Source organism: Borostomias antarcticus (assembly GCF_949987555.1).
Source record: "Borostomias antarcticus genome assembly, contig: scaffold_200, whole genome shotgun sequence".
Classification (NCBI taxonomy): Eukaryota; Metazoa; Chordata; class Actinopteri; order Stomiiformes; family Stomiidae; genus Borostomias; species Borostomias antarcticus.
This window is the reverse complement of record NW_028176451.1, coordinates 11,146-32,739: the sequence shown is the minus strand read 5'-3', so window position 1 is coordinate 32,739 and position 21,594 is coordinate 11,146. Positions and strand designations below refer to the sequence as shown.

Below are 21,594 nucleotides of genomic sequence, written 5' to 3'. Positions count from 1 at the left end.
TCTGCAGATAGAGAATCATTACAAAAGGGTAGCTTGCACATAACGTTGGTGTTTTATCTGGGACGATACCAAAATACATAGTATGTATGTATACATTGAAATTGAGATACTTACATGATCTGTGTTGTCGCGGGCGTGTTGGTCTTTCTCAATCATTTCTGTTTGAAAACGGAGCGGAAGTTTAGTTCTTCTTCTTCGCTGGGTTTAGTGGCGGATCGCAAACAACTTTAATGTGCATACCGCCACCTACTGGCACAGAGTGTGTAACTTGTTTGTCTAGTTCTTCAATATTGTCACCTAAAGTAGCCCAATGCCTTGCATTCTACGTTCACTGCTCAGCGTTCATTGCTCACATTTAGGTTGCAAAATTAGGAGTTTATTCATAGGCATATTTTTTATCATTATTTTTATTAGGCCTAGACTGCAAATCTTTAGTGTTAATATTTACTGTAAATGAGAAATTACACACAAAACAGACATGCAGGATTTCTCCTCAATATTACAATTCTGTAACTGTATGACTTCAAAATTTATTTTAAAACCTAAGTAATTTACAAATGTTCTGACCCACTGTGACACATTTCCAATAAAGTCAGATTGGGACTGTGATCTAACCACATTGTCACGTTATTTAATTACATCGTAGTTACGGATTTAAGCAGCAGTGGCGGCTACGTTCCCTTACAGTGTACTTGAGGACGGCTATTTTGGTTATTTTGCGACTGAAAAGGCAAGTGTCAGCTAGGTGTCAGCTAGGTCCGCTGCTGGTGACGTCGCAAAATTACCACAATTACACCAATGTGTCCCGTCAGTTTTACGTACTGTGTTAGTAGGGATGCTGCGCGCCATTTCACACCACCACGCTTCACCCACGGACACCACCACGCTGACACCACCACGCTTCACCCACGGACACTGTATGTATTTATTTGCATGGGAAGTATTTGCAAGTGTGCCAGCTGGCAAGCTAGCTAACAGTAGCCACCTCACTAGAACAGTGCAGTGGTTGAGGCTGGCTAGTGAAAGCTAGCTTACTAGAACTGTAGTAGCTGTCTAGTTAATCTGTCATTTAGTTAATGGTAGCGTAATGTTATCTAGCAGCTAGCTTACCAGAACAGTAGTTGGCTGGTGGCTAGCACTGTAGCTCCTAGCTGTCTAGTTAATGGTAGCTAACGTTATCTAGCAGCTAGCTAACCAGATCGAGTTGTTACCAGAACATAAGCTTACTAGCTAACGTTAACTACCTAGCTTAGCACTTTCTTCACACACTAGGCTAACGGCTCTCGTTGTCATGGTTAATGTGAGACCGCGGGCAACTGACTGACCGTCTTAACACAGCTACTCTCAGCTTTCTTGTGGGAAAAAATGCTTATGGGCTCCCAGTCTGCTGCCTTTTCTCCTGGCCTCTCTCTCCACTCTTTTCTGGTGCCCGGATTTATGTATGGGCTTGATGTTTATGATTGAACGTTAGGCTATTAGTGCTAGTATTTGACACCCAGCCTGTATAGTGACGTTAATGTAAAAAGAGGAGAGACTTGCCAGCATGAACCATGGCATGGACCAAACCATTTAAGAAGGGGGATATTGAACCATGGCATGGACCAAACCATTTAAGAAGGGGGATATTGCTCAGTAAATTACAACTTTTTTCATCTGTATTGCATTATGTGTGTCTTAATTTGAATTGTGATGCAGCATTAGTGTGACTGATCTACATGCAGAATAATTTCATCATAGAAAGAGGGACCACTTGTTTTTTTTGTGGGCCCTGCTTGCTAGTGGGCCCTTATAATCATGATCACCTTTCACCCTAAACAAGAGAGCTCCAACCCGCAGACAGACATTCTTGCATTGAGCCACTTAGCTACTCGTGTTTCAACGCGTCATTGTTCCCGGCTTTCACCGATTGGCTAAGGGCTTTCAAAAGAAGTAGTCAAGTAGCCGTGACTGTTTGTAATCCATCTCTCTCTACCTTGGGACCTTTTCCCCGTTTGTCACGCCTGTAAAGATTTGGAATAGCATATCCTTTAATCCATCTGAAGGAAACAAGAGACAGGCTCTTAATTCTTTTTAGAAAACACACGTTTCCATCACAACCTCTTCACCAACCTTTCACTGTAGGCTACAACAATCTTCAATTCGGTAAGTTGTATGTTCATTTTTATATTTACGAATAGAGCTCAACGGTTTTGGGCTTCGGTTTAGAAAGTGAATTTCTCATACATTTAGGGTTCGTTCTTTAAAATCATTAAAGGGTTTTAAGCCTGGAGCCAAGTCAACACGCTAGCTGATGAATCGTGATCTTAGGGACCGTTCTTAATTCATGGGAGGGGGTTTTAGTAGCCTATGCATTGATCACACGAGCCCGTGTACTTCTGCACCCGTGCCTTTGTCTTCGCGGTTCTGTTCGTCCACATGCAACCGCGCTTTCGGGCCCCTGAAACCGTGTTCGTTTGAAACCGGAGTCCAATTCCGGTTTCAGCGGTTGCGTATGTGTTAGTGGTTGAGGTAAAATGGTAAACGTAAGAAAAATGTTGTTGCTACTTATTAGCATGCTGTTGGCAGTCTTTGGGTGTCATATCCAGCTGCTTAACCTGGTCAACGAACAGAGGCGCCCGAACGAGCAAATAGTTATTTTATTTTTATTGTGTTTACATTGTATTCATTGGTGACATTAAGGAGCAATTCTACCTCACTATCTGTCCAAACAAAAGATTCTGCCCTGTGAGTCGCCATTGTTGTTTGTGTTTTCGTATTTCCCTTTCCGCGCTTCTGTTCCGGTATTGACTCTGGCTTCTGATTGGTTAAAAGGGCCTTTACTTTTGACGTTATATCGCCACCTACTGCTTAGATTACGTCACTTGGTGTCGGATTTTGCGGTTTCGCCACTCGTGGGGACGAAGCGCTGTACAAATAAAGCTTTGATTGATTGAGCAGTGAGGAGCGAGAGCGAGCCCATAGGAGGGTGGAGCCCAAGCCCCCAGGAATCTAAAGTGAAACCCTATTGAACCGCGCCATCTTGGTTACATTTGTAGTCATTTGGCTATTTCCGGTAGCTTTTGTACTTGCGCAGTTGTGCTTTTCTGTCCTACGGGCGTCCACGAACAAGTTCACGTTTATGTGAAATGCAATGAAATGAAAACCGGCTTGCATATTAACCTGTTTTTGTCAAATAAATCCATTGGAGACATTATTTTTTATCCAGGCATCTTAGTTTTAACAGGTTAATTATAGCTGAACATGTTTTGTGAATCAAATGGTAGATGTTAGATCATCTGGGAGAAAGTCTGTGTAATTGTGTATAAGTTGCATTTCCTATCACTGGAATTTGCTGAAATGCTTGTATATTTATATTGTAAAAAAAATGTTATTTTATTGCGACTTGCCACGCTATTTAGTGGCGCAGTGTAAAAAGGGGGCAGAGAAGTGTACCATACTGTTGAAAGCTCAGAGACAAACAGACCCACCAGGAAATACAAGTACGCCTATAGGATAGGCGGAGCATAAGTCCCCTACCTAATCTAAAATAGTGGTGATTCTCCACAGAAAAGAGCAGAGCTTTTCAAATTGGGGAGGGCTATCTGCTCACTAGGGCAGACACAGACCTGGAGCAAAACTAAACTCTCAAAAGAAAAACTCTAGTTTAAGAAGTTTGAATCAGAAATACAAAGTAGGTAAACAATGGATATACCATCACTACTGGCCATTGTGGGATGCAAACATCAAACACTATTAAAGGACATTGAGAGAACTTCTGGAAAATGTACAAAACACACTAAAAAATTGAGCTCAGCGTGGCCTGAGAGTTGTACTTGAGATGTTGGTGTGTGTGAGGTTATGGAATGCCTAATAAGAGACTACAGGCCAAGAGATGCATCTGATAAAGACTACAGGCCAAGAGATACATCTGATAAAGACTACAGGCCAAGAGATACATCTGATAAAGACTACAGGCCAAGAGATACATCTGATAAAGACTACAGGCCAAGAGATAAATCTGATAAAGACTACAGGCCAAGAGATAAATCTGATGAACATCAAAAGAGAATTAGGATAAAAAAATAAATAAACCTGTTCAAAGATGAGGGCCAACACTACAGGAAAACTCTGAGACCTTGCTGGACCAGAGTGGGCTCCCTTCGTTAAATAATAGTCAAATTAAAAAATATATACAAAATACTAAAGACCAAGAATGGATGAAAGTAAACAGCAGGAATAAAAAGAGAACTTGGGTCACTTCACACTCAACAAAAGCAAAAACCAATATGTTTGAACATCTTAACCAAACTGTAAAAGACATTTGCAAAACCTGTAAAAAGGAAATCATTTAGCAGCTCAATTAGTCCATTAATTGCCAGTCCAACTATGACATGTATTTAGTGAGAAAAGAGAAGAGACAGTAAAAGAGAAAGTAGCAGAGGGACAAAACAACCCCAGAGAGGGACGCAAGCAGACAGAACTAAACATGCTGCAGCCAGCCAGCAGAGCTACACAGATAGATACAGACGCACAAGCAACCAGAGATAAAGAAGCTCTTAGAAAGCATACGTCTAGGCAGAGACAGATGGAGAGAGATCCACACGCAACCAGAGATGAGCATAATGCTGAACAGCATGCCACTAGAGAGACAGAAACAGCAGGATCCAGACATGATAAGGGACTGTGTGATATAACTAATAGAAGGAAGTTCATAGAGAAGCAACTAGAAATGAATCCAGAGGCCTATATACAATCAGATGCAAATAAAAAGGCTACGTGAAGGCTAAGCCTAGTGCTTTAAGCCACTATGGCGCTGCTGCTCCGGATTGATCTAATTGACACATTTTACGTGACCGTGTTTGTTGATAAAGTAGTCGGACAATAAACTGCTGTGCGAATACATGGTCCATTTATTGTCCTTCCATAGTCAATAATCCAATAATCCAGCAAACAACCCGGTACGCATGTTTGTGTGTGTGTGTGTGATCAAAAACTGCAGCAACACCTAGCCAACAACAGGTGAGTTCCTACCTAAATATCATCAGTTCCTATTAACATGGGAGGAGCAACACATTGACCCAATTAACCTGAATTTGGCTCTTACAGGTTATGTTAAAGGAACAATTTCATGAACAATTAAACAGGACAAAAATAGGCAGAATAGGACTTTTTAGAGATCAGGGATGGACCCATCTTTGCATGTGTAAACTGTAGAATAATTAGGCATTACAATCAGGTGAAGAAATATGAACACATGTTCATTTCTCAGATTTCCAGAATCTATTCTGCTGCTCCCACTCAAAATAAACCACCTCTCCAGTCTTGAAAGTTTCCTTCCCTCCCTCCCTCCATACAGTCAGACCCTACATCTCACCCACTTGGTTTTCTCCCTCCCTCTCTTCCTTCATCCTTCCTTCCTTCCATCTCTCCCTCCCTTACCAGTTTGTTTTTAAAGGCAAAATGCACCCTAGAACAACATCAGGCTGAAAAACTAGAGCCCCATACAAAAATATAGGTGATGGCGAGTCCTATAGACCGGACTAGCGGCATCTAAAGAAAATCACGTTTCAGAGTCAGCACTTCCAGTATATACTTGATATAGCTTTATTATGAACAAGTGGAAATTTGCATTGTTCAATTCATCATAGATGTGTAATCTTTATAGAACTGAAAGCCGAGCCTACTTCACCAAGATGTGGTAAGCAGCAGCGACTGGCACTTCTTTTAGCCAAGGCAAGACAATACCACTGACCTGTATGTTTGAAACGCCCCATGTGATCAAGATCCTTCTGGAGGTTTTTATCGTTGACCACAGCAGCCAGTTCGTGGTATTCCTCAGATTCTTTGCAAAGCCACTTTTTCTTCTCCCGGTCTTCAGTGGTGATAGGTGGGTGAAGACAGTGGTGCTCTGTCCCTCCTTCGGTCCATGTATGCTCATCCACTGTGTGGTGTAGAATCGAGTTCCAGGTCGACTTCAGTTTCTAAAAAGAATAATAATTTAAAATATGGCACATGCATTCCAAGACATTATGAAATAGACAGTGTTGGGGAAGCTGCTGTGAACCACACACACACACACATCGGAACATCTGGGGGAAACAGACAAGAACAAAACCGACAGACCAGCACAGAGACAGACATACAAGGCCATAAGACATACAAGGCCATAACATACCCCAACATCTCCTCCTGCTTTGGCGCAAGAGAACCAGAGATGGTTCCTTACAGACCGAATCCATGGCTTTAAAGCTGCACGTCCTCTCTTTTTGGCCTTGGTGATCAATTTCTTTTGGATACCTGTGTAAATACAAGACAATGCAAAGGATATAAGAGCATGTGGACTTCCACCCACAATACACTGCACATTACAAACAGAAAGCCCCTTTCCCCACTAGACTTGTGCCAGACCCATGACCTGCGTTGTACTGTCAATTTGAAAGACAATGATACAGTCCTGACTCCATATCCACCACTCCAGAACCCCCATCCCTCAGTTCAAATGTCAGAGCCCAGTCACCAGCATTTTATGTCAATTAACCACCTCATAGGCCCTCTACTCCCAAAATTATGTCAACTAATCTTTGATGTGGTACAATACTCACTTTTGGAGGTATGCCAAATATCAAACTCATGCTGGATTGATGGATATTCCTCACGCATGATTTTTTTTATGCTTGTGGAACGATCAGTTGCCAACACCTCCACATTTAAGCCAGTGTCAATTAGGGTGTTAATTCCACGTCTGAAGCCAAGACTTTCCATGGCCACTGAGCTGGTTGTCTCTGTCACCTAAGGACACAACAAATAACATACAATTTGTACAATTACTAAATAATCAATATAAAGAAAGATGGATGGATAGATGGATGAATTTCTCTTTTATTTACCTGGACTAACTCAGAATGGACAATTTCCTTGCTAGGGTCAGCCATGAAAGTATAGGTTATGTATTTGGCATTAAACCCTGGGCTGTCCGAGCGACCATCGGAACACAGCTGTGGCTGCAGGCCGTCTTCCTGTTCCAGAAACATCTTGGCCAAGAGGGCTTCTCGCTGCCGGTCATATTCAGCTTGAATGACAGGATGCAGGTAGCTGTTCTGCATGGCATAGAAGGTGCTACTGCCAAATATATGAAGATTGATCAGCTTTGCCCATTCCTCCAACTTGGTGTATGTGTTACCAGTGAACAACAGAGCAGCTGCAATGAGGAGGTTGGACTGCGGCATTCCACGTTCTGAGATGCAGGAAGTCCATGTTCCAGTGTGGCCTGTCTCACACTCCCATTTCACCCTCATTTGAGAACCCATGTAGGAGACTTCTTTTTTCTCAATGACTTTGAGGCATATTTGGCAAAACCTCATCAATTCAAGCACTTTCGACTCTGAGACTATAACTTTTGGCTCTTGCCAGTGCATTTTTCTTGTTTCCTCACCAGAATCACCACCAGAATCACTGGTTGAGGGAGGGCTACTGCCTGAAGTAAAGTCTGGTCTAAAGCTAGACTCCTGTGTGGTATCCTGGCGGACATCTAAAGACTCCATACTGGTGAAGCTAGAATCCATTTCCTCCTCTGGCAACACAGCAGGGTTTCTTCCACATCCAGATGCTCCCTGTAGTATATATGAATGTAATTAGTACAGTAAAAAAAACAGTAGGCTATAAATAAAAAGCTATATATCTATTTATATGCTCAGGCACCCATGGCTAGAATCAGCCTTCACAAACTGTATACCGTTTTGCCATGAATACAACAGGTAAAATATATGGTTTACCACCTTGAATTTGATAATATTCTGCCGTCTCACACTAGTTATTCCCAGCCAATTATGTCCAGTGAAATGGAACAGATTTCCATGAAGTGTTGCCTTCCAGCTAGCTAAGTTAGCCTACTCAGAACAGCAGTGTAGCTAGCCTACACTAGTCACCACATTAGCTATTAAAAAAAATGTATTTATTTACATTGACCTGAGTTCGTGGGACTTTGCTAGGTGTAGATGTCAGTGGTTGTTCAACAACTTGTCTCTTGCGTTGGTGAGCAACATCACTGCTAGGACCGTGGAAGGTAACGGCTACGCTCACGGTAGATGCCGGTGCTGGGGCTACGCTCGCGGTAGCTGGTGCTGGGGCTACGCTAACGGTAGATGCCGGTGGTGCTGGGGCCGGGAAAATGGACGGAACTGCGCCCGCCTTCAGTTTTCGACGACTTGTTAGCGCCGTTCCCATCAACGTATCTGCCAAATGACCCTCGAAGTCATCCAGGCGAAAGTGCTGGCTGCATGTCAGAATGTTTTTGTAACCTGTTGTCGGTGTGTTGGGGGGGTAAAGAGGGCTGTTGATAGCCGATAGCCACTGCTTGCAGAGTTGAGGGTCTCGTACAGGTAAGCCATGAAAACGCCAGACCTGCGGGAGTAAGTTATCTTTGCATCCACACACTATACACGATTTGGTCATTGTTGGTGTTTTTTCTTGACTCTAGAACTGATTTACAGCTGTTCGCGTTCTGGTGGGGGCATGGATGTAGGGTGGGGGGTGGGGGTTGGACTTGAGCGGGGGCGGTAGTTGGGTGGAGGTGAAATGGCTCAGTGTCACGCAAGGCATGTTGGGAATCGCAGTCTTTTCAAATATTGCGCAATCGTAACCAGGAACTTTGTTTTCTGCACTTTATTGCTCAAATAACACAATTTTCTGAATCTGTGCATGTTTACTGTAAACAGGAGACATATTACATGTGATTAAAGGCTACAAAGTCAAGCCCTACAGCATTCCTTTAAGAAACCATCCCCCCTTTCTCCTAGGTATGTGAACTGTGCCTGTACTGAGGAAGAGCAGAACCTGGTTTCAGTACCGTGAAGGGGTCCTGTATCGCTGCTGTCGGCTGCTGGCTGTCAGGGAGGAGCTGCTGGTCTGGTACGGACAGGAGTACAGATACAAGAGCATCTCCTTCGACTACTTCTGGGACAAAAAGAGCACCACTAGAGGTAGTTGTCCTAGACTCTCCTTCCCTCTGTCTTCTCCTCCATCTCTCTCTCATCCACTTATTTTCCTTAAACCTGAAACAACCAGAGGTCTGCTAGTCATAATAGTAACCGCTGTCCAAGTAGCTCTCCTCTTCCGGCCTTCCCTCTCTCCTCTGTCTTTTTCCCATGGTGCCAGACAGCAGGCAAGACGTGGGCATACAGCGTGAAATTCAGGACACTCATGGATGCAACGATACAGGGGACAGTATGTGATGCACTGCAATGGCGCCTGTGCAAATTGCTGTTGTGGGGCACGCAAACTGCCGATATTAGGCAGCCACGCTATCTATGAACAGAATGGAATGCTCTTAGTTGCCATGGAACATGGTAGCTTGACATTAGTTAAGGAGTGCTGGCTAGCTTATTCTAGCTATCTAAGTTAACACCGTGGGCTTCAACGTATTACATGTTTTCTCTCCTCTCTCCTATTTAGATTTTGTCACTTCTTTGTCGCTTTCCCTCCGAGCTCAGCCAGAGGAACCTGTTGCATATCTTTCTCTCTACTCTCTACTGTCCACAATCTGAAGTCGTCATGTGGTTGTGTGTGTCCCCCCCCCCCCCCCCCCCCCCCCCCCCACCTTCGCTAGCTACATATAATCATCCGATACAGTATTTGAACTTGTACTAAATGTGTGATAATCATTTTAATGTTTGTGTGTCTCTTTCACTCTCAATCCCAGAAGTGATGTCAGCCTTGCCCCAGGTGTGCAAGAATTTCACTATGTCAGGACACTTAAAGACACACCAGCGTGTTCATACAGGAGAGAAGCCATACCACTGTGACCAGTGTGGGAAGACCTTCACTCAGTCAGGAAGCTTAAAGACACACCAGCGTGTTCATACAGGAGAGACGCCACACCACTGTGACCAGTGTGGAAAGAACTTCACTATGTCAGGACACTTAAAGACACACCAGCGTGTTCATACAGGAGAGAAGCCATACCACTGTGACCAGTGTGGGAAGACCTTCACTCAGTCAGGAAGCTTAAAGACACACCAGCGTGTTCATACAGGAGAGACGCCACACCACTGTGACCAGTGTGGAAAGAACTTCACTATGTCAGGACACTTAAAGACACACCAGCGTGTTCATACAGGAGAGAAGCCATACCACTGTGACCAGTGTGGAAAGAACTTCACTATGTCAGGACACTTAAAGACACACCAGCGTGTTCATACAGGAGAGAAGCCATACCACTGTGACCAGTGTGGGAAGACCTTCACTCAGTCAGGACACTTAAAGATGCACCAGCGTGTCCATACAGGAGAGAAACCATACCACTGTGACCAGTGTGGGAAGACCTTCACTCATTCAGGAGAGTTAAAGATGCACCAGCGTGTCCATACAGGAGAGAAACCATACTACTGTGACCAGTGTGGGAAGACCTTCACTATGTCAGGACACTTAAAGACACACCAGCGTGTTCATACAGGAGAGAAGCCATACCACTGTGACCAGTGTGGGAAGACCTTCACTCAGTCAGGACACTTAAAGATGCACCAGCGTGTTCATACAGGAGAGAAGCCATACCACTGTGACCAGTGTGGAAAGAACTTCGATTCTTTAGGACACTTAAAGAGACACCAGCGTGTTCATACAGGAGAGAAGCCATACCACTGTGACCAGTGTGGGAAGACCTTCACTCAGTCAGGAGAGTTAAAGACACACCAGCGTTTTCATACAGGAGAGAAGCCATACCACTGTGACCAGTGTGGAAAGAACTTCACTATGTCAGGACACTTAAAGACACACCAGCGTGTTCATACAGGAGAGAAGCCATACCACTGTGACCAGTGTGGAAAGAACTTCACTATGTCAGGACACTTAAAGACACACCAGCGTGTTCATACAGGAGAGAAGCCATATCACTGTGACCAGTGTGGAAAGAACTTCACTATGTCAGGACACTTAAAGATGCACCAGCGTGTCCATACAGGAGAGAAGCCATACCACTGTGACCAGTGTGGAAAGAACTTCACTTCTTTAGGACAGTTAAAGAGACACCAGCGTGTCCATACAGGAGAGAAGCCATACCACTGTGACCAGTGTGGGAAGAACTTCACTCAGTCAGGACAAGTAAAGACCCACCAGTGTGTTCATACAGGAGAGAAGCCATACCACTGTGACCAGTGTGGAAAGAACTTCACTTCTTTAGGACACTTAAAGAGACACCAGCGTGTTCATACAGTTCATCCAAGAGCTGCACAGAGTTCACTGAAGCCTGCCTCAAAAAGGACCCCATCTTTGTAAGCAATAGTGTGCATGTGTGTGTGTATGTGTGTGCTTGATATCAATTTGATATCAAATTGACTTTTAAGATCTGAAAATCAGTCTATATTCTGAACATCTTTATTTGTTATATTTAGAACATCTTTATTGTCCCTGGAAGGCAACTAGACATACTGTCTGACTGCTGAATGGCCCGGAGGAAGGAACGACTCACTCCAGCTCCGAGGGAGCGCCTCTCCGAGGAGGAGCTGTTCAAGATGGATGACTCGAGTGTTGCAACATGTTTACAATGCTCTGTCTATGGTGAGTACAGTTATTAAAACATCTCATCCGTGGGTGATCAAGGTTATCCACCGAGGCCATGGCTCATGACCCCCAGAACCAACCCCGCCATCCAACAGGAGCAAAATGACCACCGGGCCCATGGGCGCACCAGATGGACGGGTTCACTCGGCCTGTTGAAAGGTCGATGGAGCGTTCACTAGGCCTGTTGAAAGGTCGATGGCGGTGTCTTTCTAGCACCGGGGGAACACGGCAATATCGGCCTGAAGGAGTATGAAACATCATAATGGCTTCTGTGTGCTCCACAATATGAATATGGCCATGGCACACGGTGTCCCGCTGCAGACCCCCTAAGACCAGACCCCCATGCCTGATGTAGGACCCCCTAATTGAATGATGTGTGTGTGTCTACCAGGCCCCTGGTACACACACACACTGACCGTTAGACAGGCCCCTGGTACACACACTGGCCGTTAGAAAGGCCCCTGGTACACACACTGACCGTTAGAAAGGCCCCTGGTACACACACTGGCCGTTAGAAAGGCCCCTGGTACACACACACACTGACCGTTAGACAGGCCCCTGGTACACACACTGGCCGTTAGAAAGGCCCCTGGTACACACACTGACCGTTAGAAAGGCCCCTGGTACACACACTGGCCGTTAGAAAGGCCCCTGGTACACACACTGACCGTTAGAAAGGCCCCTGGTACACACACTGACCGTTAGAAAGGCCCCTGGTACACACACTGACCGTTAGAAAGGCCCCTGGTACACACACTGACCGTTAGAATTGTTTACCAGGGGCCTTTCTATCTATACATCTGTCTATAAATAGGCCTACAATATATCTATCTATATCTGCCTTCTGCCATCTGTCTGATCACATGACTTGATGACCATCTGTGGCCGATTTATAGGGGTCTCCTTAACACACACCACTTAACACTGGCACACACACACACACACACACACACACGGGTTGCAAATTTCAAGGAATTTAATTAATCAATAACTGTTAACAAACAATAGTGGATTAATTGATAAGAACGTCCCACGCTGGACTGCGCTTTGCTCGCTTCATTTTTGTGTCTTCTTCCGCTGTGTCGTTAAAATGTGTGCAGTCAGACCTTAAATCATGATCACATTCCACACAACTCCTGTTGAAAACGTTCGTTCCAAAAGAAATAGCTCCATTCCATTAACAACCAATTAATCGAGTTACCGAATCTTACTCAAGTAAATTCTTATCGGCAATTAATCAATAGTCGATTAACTGTTAACATCCCTAGTACACACACACACACACACACACACACACAGACACACACACACACACGGCCCCTGAGGGACGCCTCGGCCACAGGAATGGGAGGGGTGTGTGTGATCTCTTTGGAGAGCGAGGGGAGAGAGAGAGAGAGGCTTCTTCTCGTGGCAGTTGTAATCGGGGCTCAAGGTATGAGGGCAGCTTTCTGCCCAGAGGCTTTACAGCTTCCCCCAATCCTATTACTGCAGCTCACCAGCACAGAGACACTCAACCTGAGGCCTACATACACAGACACACTCAGCCTGCGTTGAGGCCTACATACACAGACACACTCAGCCTGCGTTGAGGCCTACATTCACAGACACACTCAGCCTGCGTTGAGGCCTACATTCACAGACACACTCAGCCTGCGTTGAGGCCTACATTCCTCCAGACACACTCAGCCTGCGTTGAGGCATACATTCACAGACACACTCAGCCTGCGTTGAGGCCTACATTCACAGACACACTCAGCCTGCGTTGAGGCCTACATTCACAGACACACTCAGCCTGCGTTGAGGCCTACATTCACAGACACACTCAGCCTGCGTTGAGGCCTACATTCACAGACACACTCAGCCTGCGTTGAGGCCTACATTCACAGACACACACAGCCTGCATTGAGGCATACATTCACAGACACACTCAGCCTGCGTTGAGGCCTACATTCCTCCAGCCAAGGACGGGACCATCACTTACCCTCCCGCTCAAACGCACTTCCTCTTGAGTTGGACAGGCGCAAGAACAGGCATCTAAAAGTCGATTCACTCACTACCACATTCATTTATGAATTTTTACTTACGTAAAGTGACTTTGGGTACCCAGAAACACGCTATACAAATGTTATGCATTATTATTATTATTATTATTATAGGACTGGCTGCAAATGAGCCACTATCACCTACTAACTCACACGTCTGTTCACACAAAGCCCTGAATAAGAGAATGCAGATCAGCGCTGTTATTAGATCAATTATGTCCAGAGTTTCCCCTACCAATGCTTCCTCCTGCTCCTGCACCCCCGCCCCGCGTGGACCGCCCCTCCCAGACTGAACCATGCATCGTGTCTCCTCCCAGACCCCCTACATGCTGTCGTCTTTGTGCCTCGCTCTCATCTCATCTCACCACACAGAGCCCCCAGAACAGGGAGGGGACCGCCAGCTGAGAGAGAGCTCAGTAAAGCATGTCTAACTGTACCTGGTGCATCATGGCTCAGTAAAGCATGTCTAACTGTACCTGGTGCATCATGGCTCAGTAAAGCATGTCTAACTGTACCTGGTGCATCATGGCTCAGTAAAGCATGTCCCAACTGTACCTGGTGCATCATGGCTCAGTACAGCATGTCTAACTGTACCTGGTGCATCATGGCTCAGTAAAGCATGTCTAACTGTACCTGGTGCATCATGGCTCAGTAAAGCATGTCTCACTGTACCTGGTGCATCATGGCTCAGTAAAGCATGTCTAACTGTACCTGGTGCATCATGGCTCAGTAAAGCATGTCTAACTGTACCTGGTGCATCATGGCTCAGTAAAGCATGTCTAACTGTACCTGGTGCATCATGGCTCAGTAAAGCATGTCCTAACTGTACCTGGTGCATCATGGCTCAGTACAGCATGTCTAACTGTACCTGGTGCATCATGGCTCAGTACAGCATGTCTAACTGTACCTGGTGCATCATGGCTCAGTAAAGCATGTCCTAACTGTACCTGGTGCATCATGGCTCAGTAAAGCATGTCTAACTGTACCTGGTGCATCATGGCTCAGTAAAGCATGTCTAACTGTACCTGGTGCATCATGGCTCAGTAAAGCATGTCTAACTGTACCTGGTGCATCATGGCTCAGTAAAGCATGTCTCACTGTACCTGGTGCATCATGGCTCAGTAAAGCATGTCTAACTGTACCTGGTGCATCATGGCTCAGTAAAGCATGTCCCGACTGTACCTGGTGCATCATGGCTCAGTAAAGCATGTCCTAACTGTACCTGGTGCATCATGGCTCAGTAAAGCATGTCTAACTGTACCTGGTGCATCATGGCTCAGTAAAGCATGTCCTAACTGTACCTGGTGCATCATGGCTCAGTAAAGCATGTCTAACTGTACCTGGTGCATCATGGCTCAGTAAAGCATGTCTAACTGTACCTGGTGCATCATGGCTCAGTAAAGCATGTCCTAACTGTACCTGGTGCATCATGGCTCAGTAAAGCATGTCCTAACTGTACCTGGTGCATCATGGCTCAGTAAAGCATGTCTAACTGTACCTGGTGCATCATGGCTCAGTAAAGCATGTCTCACTGTACCTGGTGCATCATGGCTCAGTAAAGCATGTCCTAACTGTACCTGGTGCATCATGGCTCAGTAAAGCATGTCTAACTGTACCTGGTGCATCATGGCTCAGTAAAGCATGTCTAACTGTACCTGGTGCATCATGGCTCAGTAAAGCATGTCTCACTGTACCTGGTGCATCATGGCTCAGTAAAGCATGTCTAACTGTACCTGGTGCATCATGGCTCAGTAAAGCATGTCTAACTGTACCTGGTGCATCATGGCTCAGTAAAGCATGTCCCGACTGTACCTGGTGCATCATGGCTCAGTAAAGCATGTCCCGACTGTACCTGGTGCATCATGGCTCAGTAAAGCATGTCCTAACTGTACCTGGTGCATCATGGCTCAGTAAAGCATGTCCCGACTGTACCTGGTGCATCATGGCTCAGTAAAGCATGTCCCAACTGTACCTGGTGCATCATGGCTCAGTACAGCATGTCTAACTGTACCTGGTGCATCATGGCTCAGTAAAGCATGTCCTAACTGTACCTGGTGCATCATGGCTCAGTAAAGCATGTCTAACTGTACCTGGTGCATCATGGCTCAGTAAAGCATGTCCCGACTGTACCTGGTGCATCATGGCTCAGTAAAGCATGTCTAACTGTACCTGGTGCATCATGGCTCAGTAAAGCATGTCCCGACTGTACCTGGTGCATCATGGCTCAGTAAAGCATGTCCCAACTGTACCTGGTGCATCATGGCTCAGTACAGCATGTCTAACTGTACCTGGTGCATCATGGCTCAGTAAAGCATGTCCTAACTGTACCTGGTGCATCATGGCTCAGTAAAGCATGTCTAACTGTACCTGGTGCATCATGGCTCAGTAAAGCATGTCCCGACTGTACCTGGTGCATCATGGCTCAGTAAAGCATGTCCTAACTGTACCTGGTGCATCATGGCTCAGTAAAGCATGTCTAACTGTACCTGGTGCATCATGGCTCAGTAAAGCATGTCTAACTGTACCTGGTGCATCATGGCTCAGTAAAGCATGTCTAACTGTACCTGGTGCATCATGGCTCAGTAAAGCATGTCTAACTGTACCTGGTGCATCATGGCTCAGTAAAGCATGTCTAACTGTACCTGGTGCATCATGGCTCAGTGAAGGCAGACGTCTCCAGAGATGGTGGCACTGCTGCAGGGAGGCGAAACAGACGACACAGCGTATCTACAGCCTCAACGGAGGCTCCGCCCACACAGAGGAGCAGGCATACGGGACGCTAGGACACGCGAGAGGGAGAGAGAGGGGCGGCCCACACAGAGGAGAAGGCATACAGGACGCTAGGACACGAGAGAGGTCTTAGGAACATTTTGACTTTCCATGCGCCCCGAGTTATTTTGGTCAATATGAATGTCTCTCCCATGTAGAAGAGCACGCACCATTATAGGAGTCATCATTAGAACATAGATTATTGTGGTAGAAATGCTTTTATTCACCTTTTCACCTCTTGTGTTCCATGCCTGAAAAACGCTTTTTTCAGTGAGAGAGAGGTGTCTTAGGAACATTTTGACTTTCCATGCACACTGCTATTCAGCCAGTATCCATTCTAAGACCACTAGATGGCAGTATTTCTCTTCATGGCTGGGCTTGACACTTAACACATCCCTTCCACTGGACCACTTAAAAGACCAGGCTCCTCTCAGCTAGCAATGTGTGTGTCGATATAACTTAAGGATGGTGAGAAATACACCAGTTCCCCATTCCTTTAGGAGGTATTCTGAGCTGTTAATAGCCAAGCTAACTCACTCTCAGCACAGAAATCACCCAGACAGGGATCCATACTCTGGCCTCTGAGGGCAAGTACCTGTGCTAGAGAGATCCTTACAGCTTGAGCTACTGTTTCAGACGTGTCTGTGTCTCTGTGCTGGAGGTGCTGCGGTACAAACTGGAGCTATTACATTCAGTCCCTTTCTGAAGTCCTTTTTAACCTCTCCCTTATATTCGGGCCTACATAATCCAAATTGATTTTCAACATAATTGAATAGTGATTTAACTTTTTATTTTGGTTCGATGTTTCTCTACTTTTCCTAAGTTAGGTTGTGAGCAAGTAATGAGAAAATTGGTATTCTCAGGTTTTAGCACTCTTCACCCCCCTTTTTGTTGTTCAACGTTTGGCCAGTAACAGACAGTATAATTAAGTTTATTAGTAGAGTATAAACAGTTTTGTGAAGTATACATACTGTGCACACTTCATTTACAAAATGCTCTGAATGAATCATGAAAATATATAATTCCTGCAAATTTGAATAGTCCAGCCAGGGACCAATACTGATATTTTCACAAATTGGTACCACCAGCCTTCTTACAAACCATGGCACACAATGGTTCACACTGAGAAAATCTTTTGAGAAATTACAAATTACAACTGCTGTGGGGGCAGAGGAGGCGGGAGGAGCCAGATTTGCACTCGGGTTGCCATGGCTACAGATCTGCTTCCCGTCACAGCAGGAGAGTAGTCTTAATTAATACTAATGATTAACAAACAGGGAGAGATCAGCCTGTCCCTCTCATCCCTAACCTCAGGTTAGTGCCAGCCATCCTAGATCAGTGTTTGCGTAGTCATTCGTTTATTTCTGCCCAGTCAGTAGCGATGGATCTGATTCCTGGCCCAATCAGATTAAATTCAGACTACGTGAAACAACAACTACCTAGCAACCGCTCTGCTCAAGATGACGCTGGGCAAACCGTCCGCTGTCTCCTGAGTCGTGTGTTTTGAGTCCTTTGCCAACGAGCCATAACACATGGTGCTTGTTACAGGGCAGAACTGGAAGGGAATGGTGTTTGGTAGAGGGCTGGGAGGGCATGGTGTTTGGTACAGGGCTGGGAGGGCATGGTGTTTGGTACAGGGCTGGGAGGGCATGGTGTTTGGTACAGGGCTGGGAGGGCATGGTGTTTGGTACAGGGCTGGGAGGGCATGGTGTTTGGTACAGGGCTGGGAGGGCATGGTGTTTGGTACAGGGCTGGGAGGGCATGGTGTTTGGTACAGGGCAGACGTGGAGGGCATGGTGTTTGGTACAGGGCTGGGAGGGCATGGTGTTTGGTACAGGGCAGACGTGGAGGGCATGGTGTTTGGTACAGGGCTGGGAGGGCATGGTGTTTGGTACAGGGCTGGGAGGGCATGGTGTTTGGTACAGGGCTGGGAGGGCATGGTGTTTGGTACAGGGCTGGGAGGGCATGGTGTTTGGTACAGGGCTGGGAGGGCATGGTGTTTGGTACAGGGCTGGGAGGGCATGGTGTTTGGTACAGGGCTGGGAGGGCATGGTGTTTGGTACAGGGCAGACGTGGAGGGGCATGGTGTTTGGTACAGGGCTGGGAGGGCATGGTGTTTGGTACAGGGCTGGGAGGGCATGGTGTTTGGTACAGCCAGAACTGTTTTCTGTAAAATGAACCAGCCTGGGTGGCTTCATCTGTGATCCTGTATGCTGTTAGTCATCAGAGGAGATGGAATGACACAGCACATGTCAACAGTACTGGTGTGCTTGTGTTCTTCTTGGTGGCCTGATGATGGACTGCTATTTCACAGATGGATATACAGTATTGTTGTTCTGTGTATTTAATATTCAGCACCATTTCAGCATGCAGGCTGCACCAAAAGATCCCTTTGTCATGTCTTATAACATTTTGCCAATGTCAGGAACTATAGCAATACATGTAATTCAGAATGTAATATGCACTTCATACTTATTACATTCACTATACAGTTAAATTGAAATAGAAATGTAAATCTTATTCAAGTCTGAAAATTCCTCTAAACTAGCTTTTCTTGGTGTGATTTTGAAAATGTAAGGATACTGGGTGATAAAACATATCTAGGAAAAGTCATCAAAGGATGGTTATTGAATTTGATAGAGTGATGGTAAATGGACTGCACTATATAGTGTTTTTATCCAAAGTGCTTTACAGTGAAGGCCTCTCATTCACCCATTCACACACACATTCACACAACAATGGCAGCTGCCATGCAAGGTGCTAGCCTGTTCAATGGGAGCAATTTGGGGTTCAATGTCTCGCCCACTTCGTCGGGAGGAGCTGGGATTCGAACCACCAACCTTATGATCATTGGATGACCTGCTCTACCTCCTGAGCCACAGCTGCCCCACAGTACAAACATGTATATCTTTTTTTATTCAGTGGTGTCAAATGACCCCTGTTCGGCCTACTGTTAAAGTTAGTTTACTTCTGTATCCTATATTTACGCCCTGAGGAGTCTAGCAATACCATGGCCACCTTACTGTAGCATAACTGCTCAGCCTATTGAGTGATTACTGTTTTTTTGCTTCCCTCTGGAATATGTAGAGAGTGGGTCGTATACTGGAATATTCGGATTGCGATACATTTCACAGGAGAGCATACTGAGGCTAGGAAGATTACACCCTGTTTAAGATAAATGCAGCTTTACCCAGCTTGGTTATGATTCGAGGGACCTCAACTATTTCTCCCCAAAAGAGTTGAGGGGCCCATATTGCATGGAGTACTCAACCCCTCTAAAGTACTGTGAATACGCACTTAAAAAGTATCATGATGGTTTCTTTCTTGTGACATCTTCAAAGTGAATATTTAGCCTGTTGCTTCAGTTTTTCAGCAGGATTTTTGGGGCTCTGTTATTGACATGAATGACTAAGCCGTTTGACTACGCCACAAGAAATGCAAAGGGTCCCCTGAGCTCTTGGGCCCCTGGGCCTGGTAGGCCCGTTTGGTTATATGTCTTTGTGGGGACACATGTTCTATCTTTGCCTACTGACCAGAGTTCCAGGATGTCAATGTGATGGTGATTCTTGGTTTCGGCTTCCTGGCCACATTCCTGGTGAGATACAGCTTCAGTGGCTCTGGGTTCAACCTCCTGGTGACAGCCATGGCCGTCCAGTGGGCAGTCATCCTGAATGGCTTTGAACCATGGTATCCCAGAAGAAAGATGAGGATAAACATCAGAAGGTATCTGATTTATCGAGGATGTCTTATCATTTCCATGGAATAAAAAAGAACATGAATGACTTGAACAACTATGTGTCTGTTTCAATGTGTTTCGGACAGCTTGGTTGTTGCTGAGATGTGTGCAGCCTCCGCCCTCGTTTCCATGGGTGCGGTACTTGGGAAAACCAATCCTGTCCATCTCCTTCTCATTGCCCTCCTGGAGGTCACAGGTTTTGTGCTGAATGGCTTCATTCTCCAGACCTGCCTAGGGGTAAACCCCTAGCTACAGCAATAAGATAATGATTGTGATTATGTGTCTGTAAATGTGTATTGACAGATTCATTTGATAATTTACTTGTTGATTTGTTGGTCATTAGGAGAATGTGAATGTGATCTGGTTTTATAGTTTTGTGAATGTGATTTGGTGTTATAGTTTTAATTCTATTTTACACAATTTGATGGTCTCTTTTAAATCCGTTCTCACTCTGTTTCTATGATTCATGTTTTTATCCATCTCTTTTCATGTAAAGCACTATGTGCTGCATTGATTTGTATGAATAAAATGACATTGATGTCCCCTGACAGGTGGAGCCTTGCATCATGCTGCTTCACATCTTTGGGGCCTTCTTTGGACTGATGACGTCATGGGTCCTCTACCGTAAGGGTTCAGAGCAACGGCATGAGAAAGAAAAAATTAACCGCAGGACGGGATTGTTCTCCTTGTTGGGTAGCTATCCTACTGTCTGTTCCTGAAATTAAGAAATCGGCCATAATCAGCATTGCATACTGTCTCTCCCTGCTCCTGTAACCTGAGCAGTAATGCTTCTGACACTTTATAAGACAGTCAAACTTAGCCTTTTGTGTAGCCCTTTTCAGTAATGTAGACAAATACTCGCTCATGCCAGACTACTTCTGCGGCAGTTCTGGGCCCCTTGGTCTTGTAAGGTGGTTACTTTGCCATATGCAATTGCTTGTGGAATTTGAATTGGACTAAAATGCCATTGTGTATATAGGCTAATTGTTTGTTTAACTATTTTGTTATTACTGCTGTAATACCTTTGCGCTCTAATGTATTGTGTTACACAGTCGACAGCCCCACGCTCCTGTAAACCAAGATTAAACACCATTATCGACCAAATATTTTAATGTATTCATACTCATGATTGAAGGTTGATGATGGTCGTGAGCAGACATGATGATGATGACGACGATGGAATACATAAATGCAAGCATTGCTTATCTGAGACAAGCACCATGTGATTGAAATGCGCACACGGCTCGGTTTAACTCATCCTCACAATTTACGAGGTTTCTAGTATGGTTTTGCGCTGGCAGCCCTTCAATCGTGTTTGCGTGTATGTTACAGACAGAGAGAGATAGAGAGAGGGGGGGGGGGCAATGACAATGAAGTGACAATAACAACCAACCACTTCGGCTATTTGCGTCAGTTGGAGGACTGTCTGAATTTTGGTCAATTTAGTCAGCTCATTTTGTGGTAGGAGATAAAACAATAGGTCTACTCTGCCTCTGGTGCTGCTGTAGGCTGCCC

General features: G+C 45.4%; 1 protein-coding gene across 1 annotated transcript; it reads left to right on the top strand.

The window, feature by feature from the left end:
- Positions 1-18,136: 18,136 nt before the first annotated feature.
- LOC311328464 (ammonium transporter Rh type B-like) lies at positions 18,137-21,154 on the top strand (the record flags this gene model as incomplete). The annotated part of the gene is made up of 5 exons (XM_084462430.1): positions 18,137-18,206; positions 19,880-20,066; positions 20,166-20,316; positions 20,631-20,772; positions 21,132-21,154. The coding sequence occupies 5 exons, from the start codon at positions 18,137-18,139 to the stop codon at positions 21,152-21,154; spliced, it is 573 nt and encodes a 190-aa protein (XP_084318556.1).
- Positions 21,155-21,594: the final 440 nt, after the last annotated feature.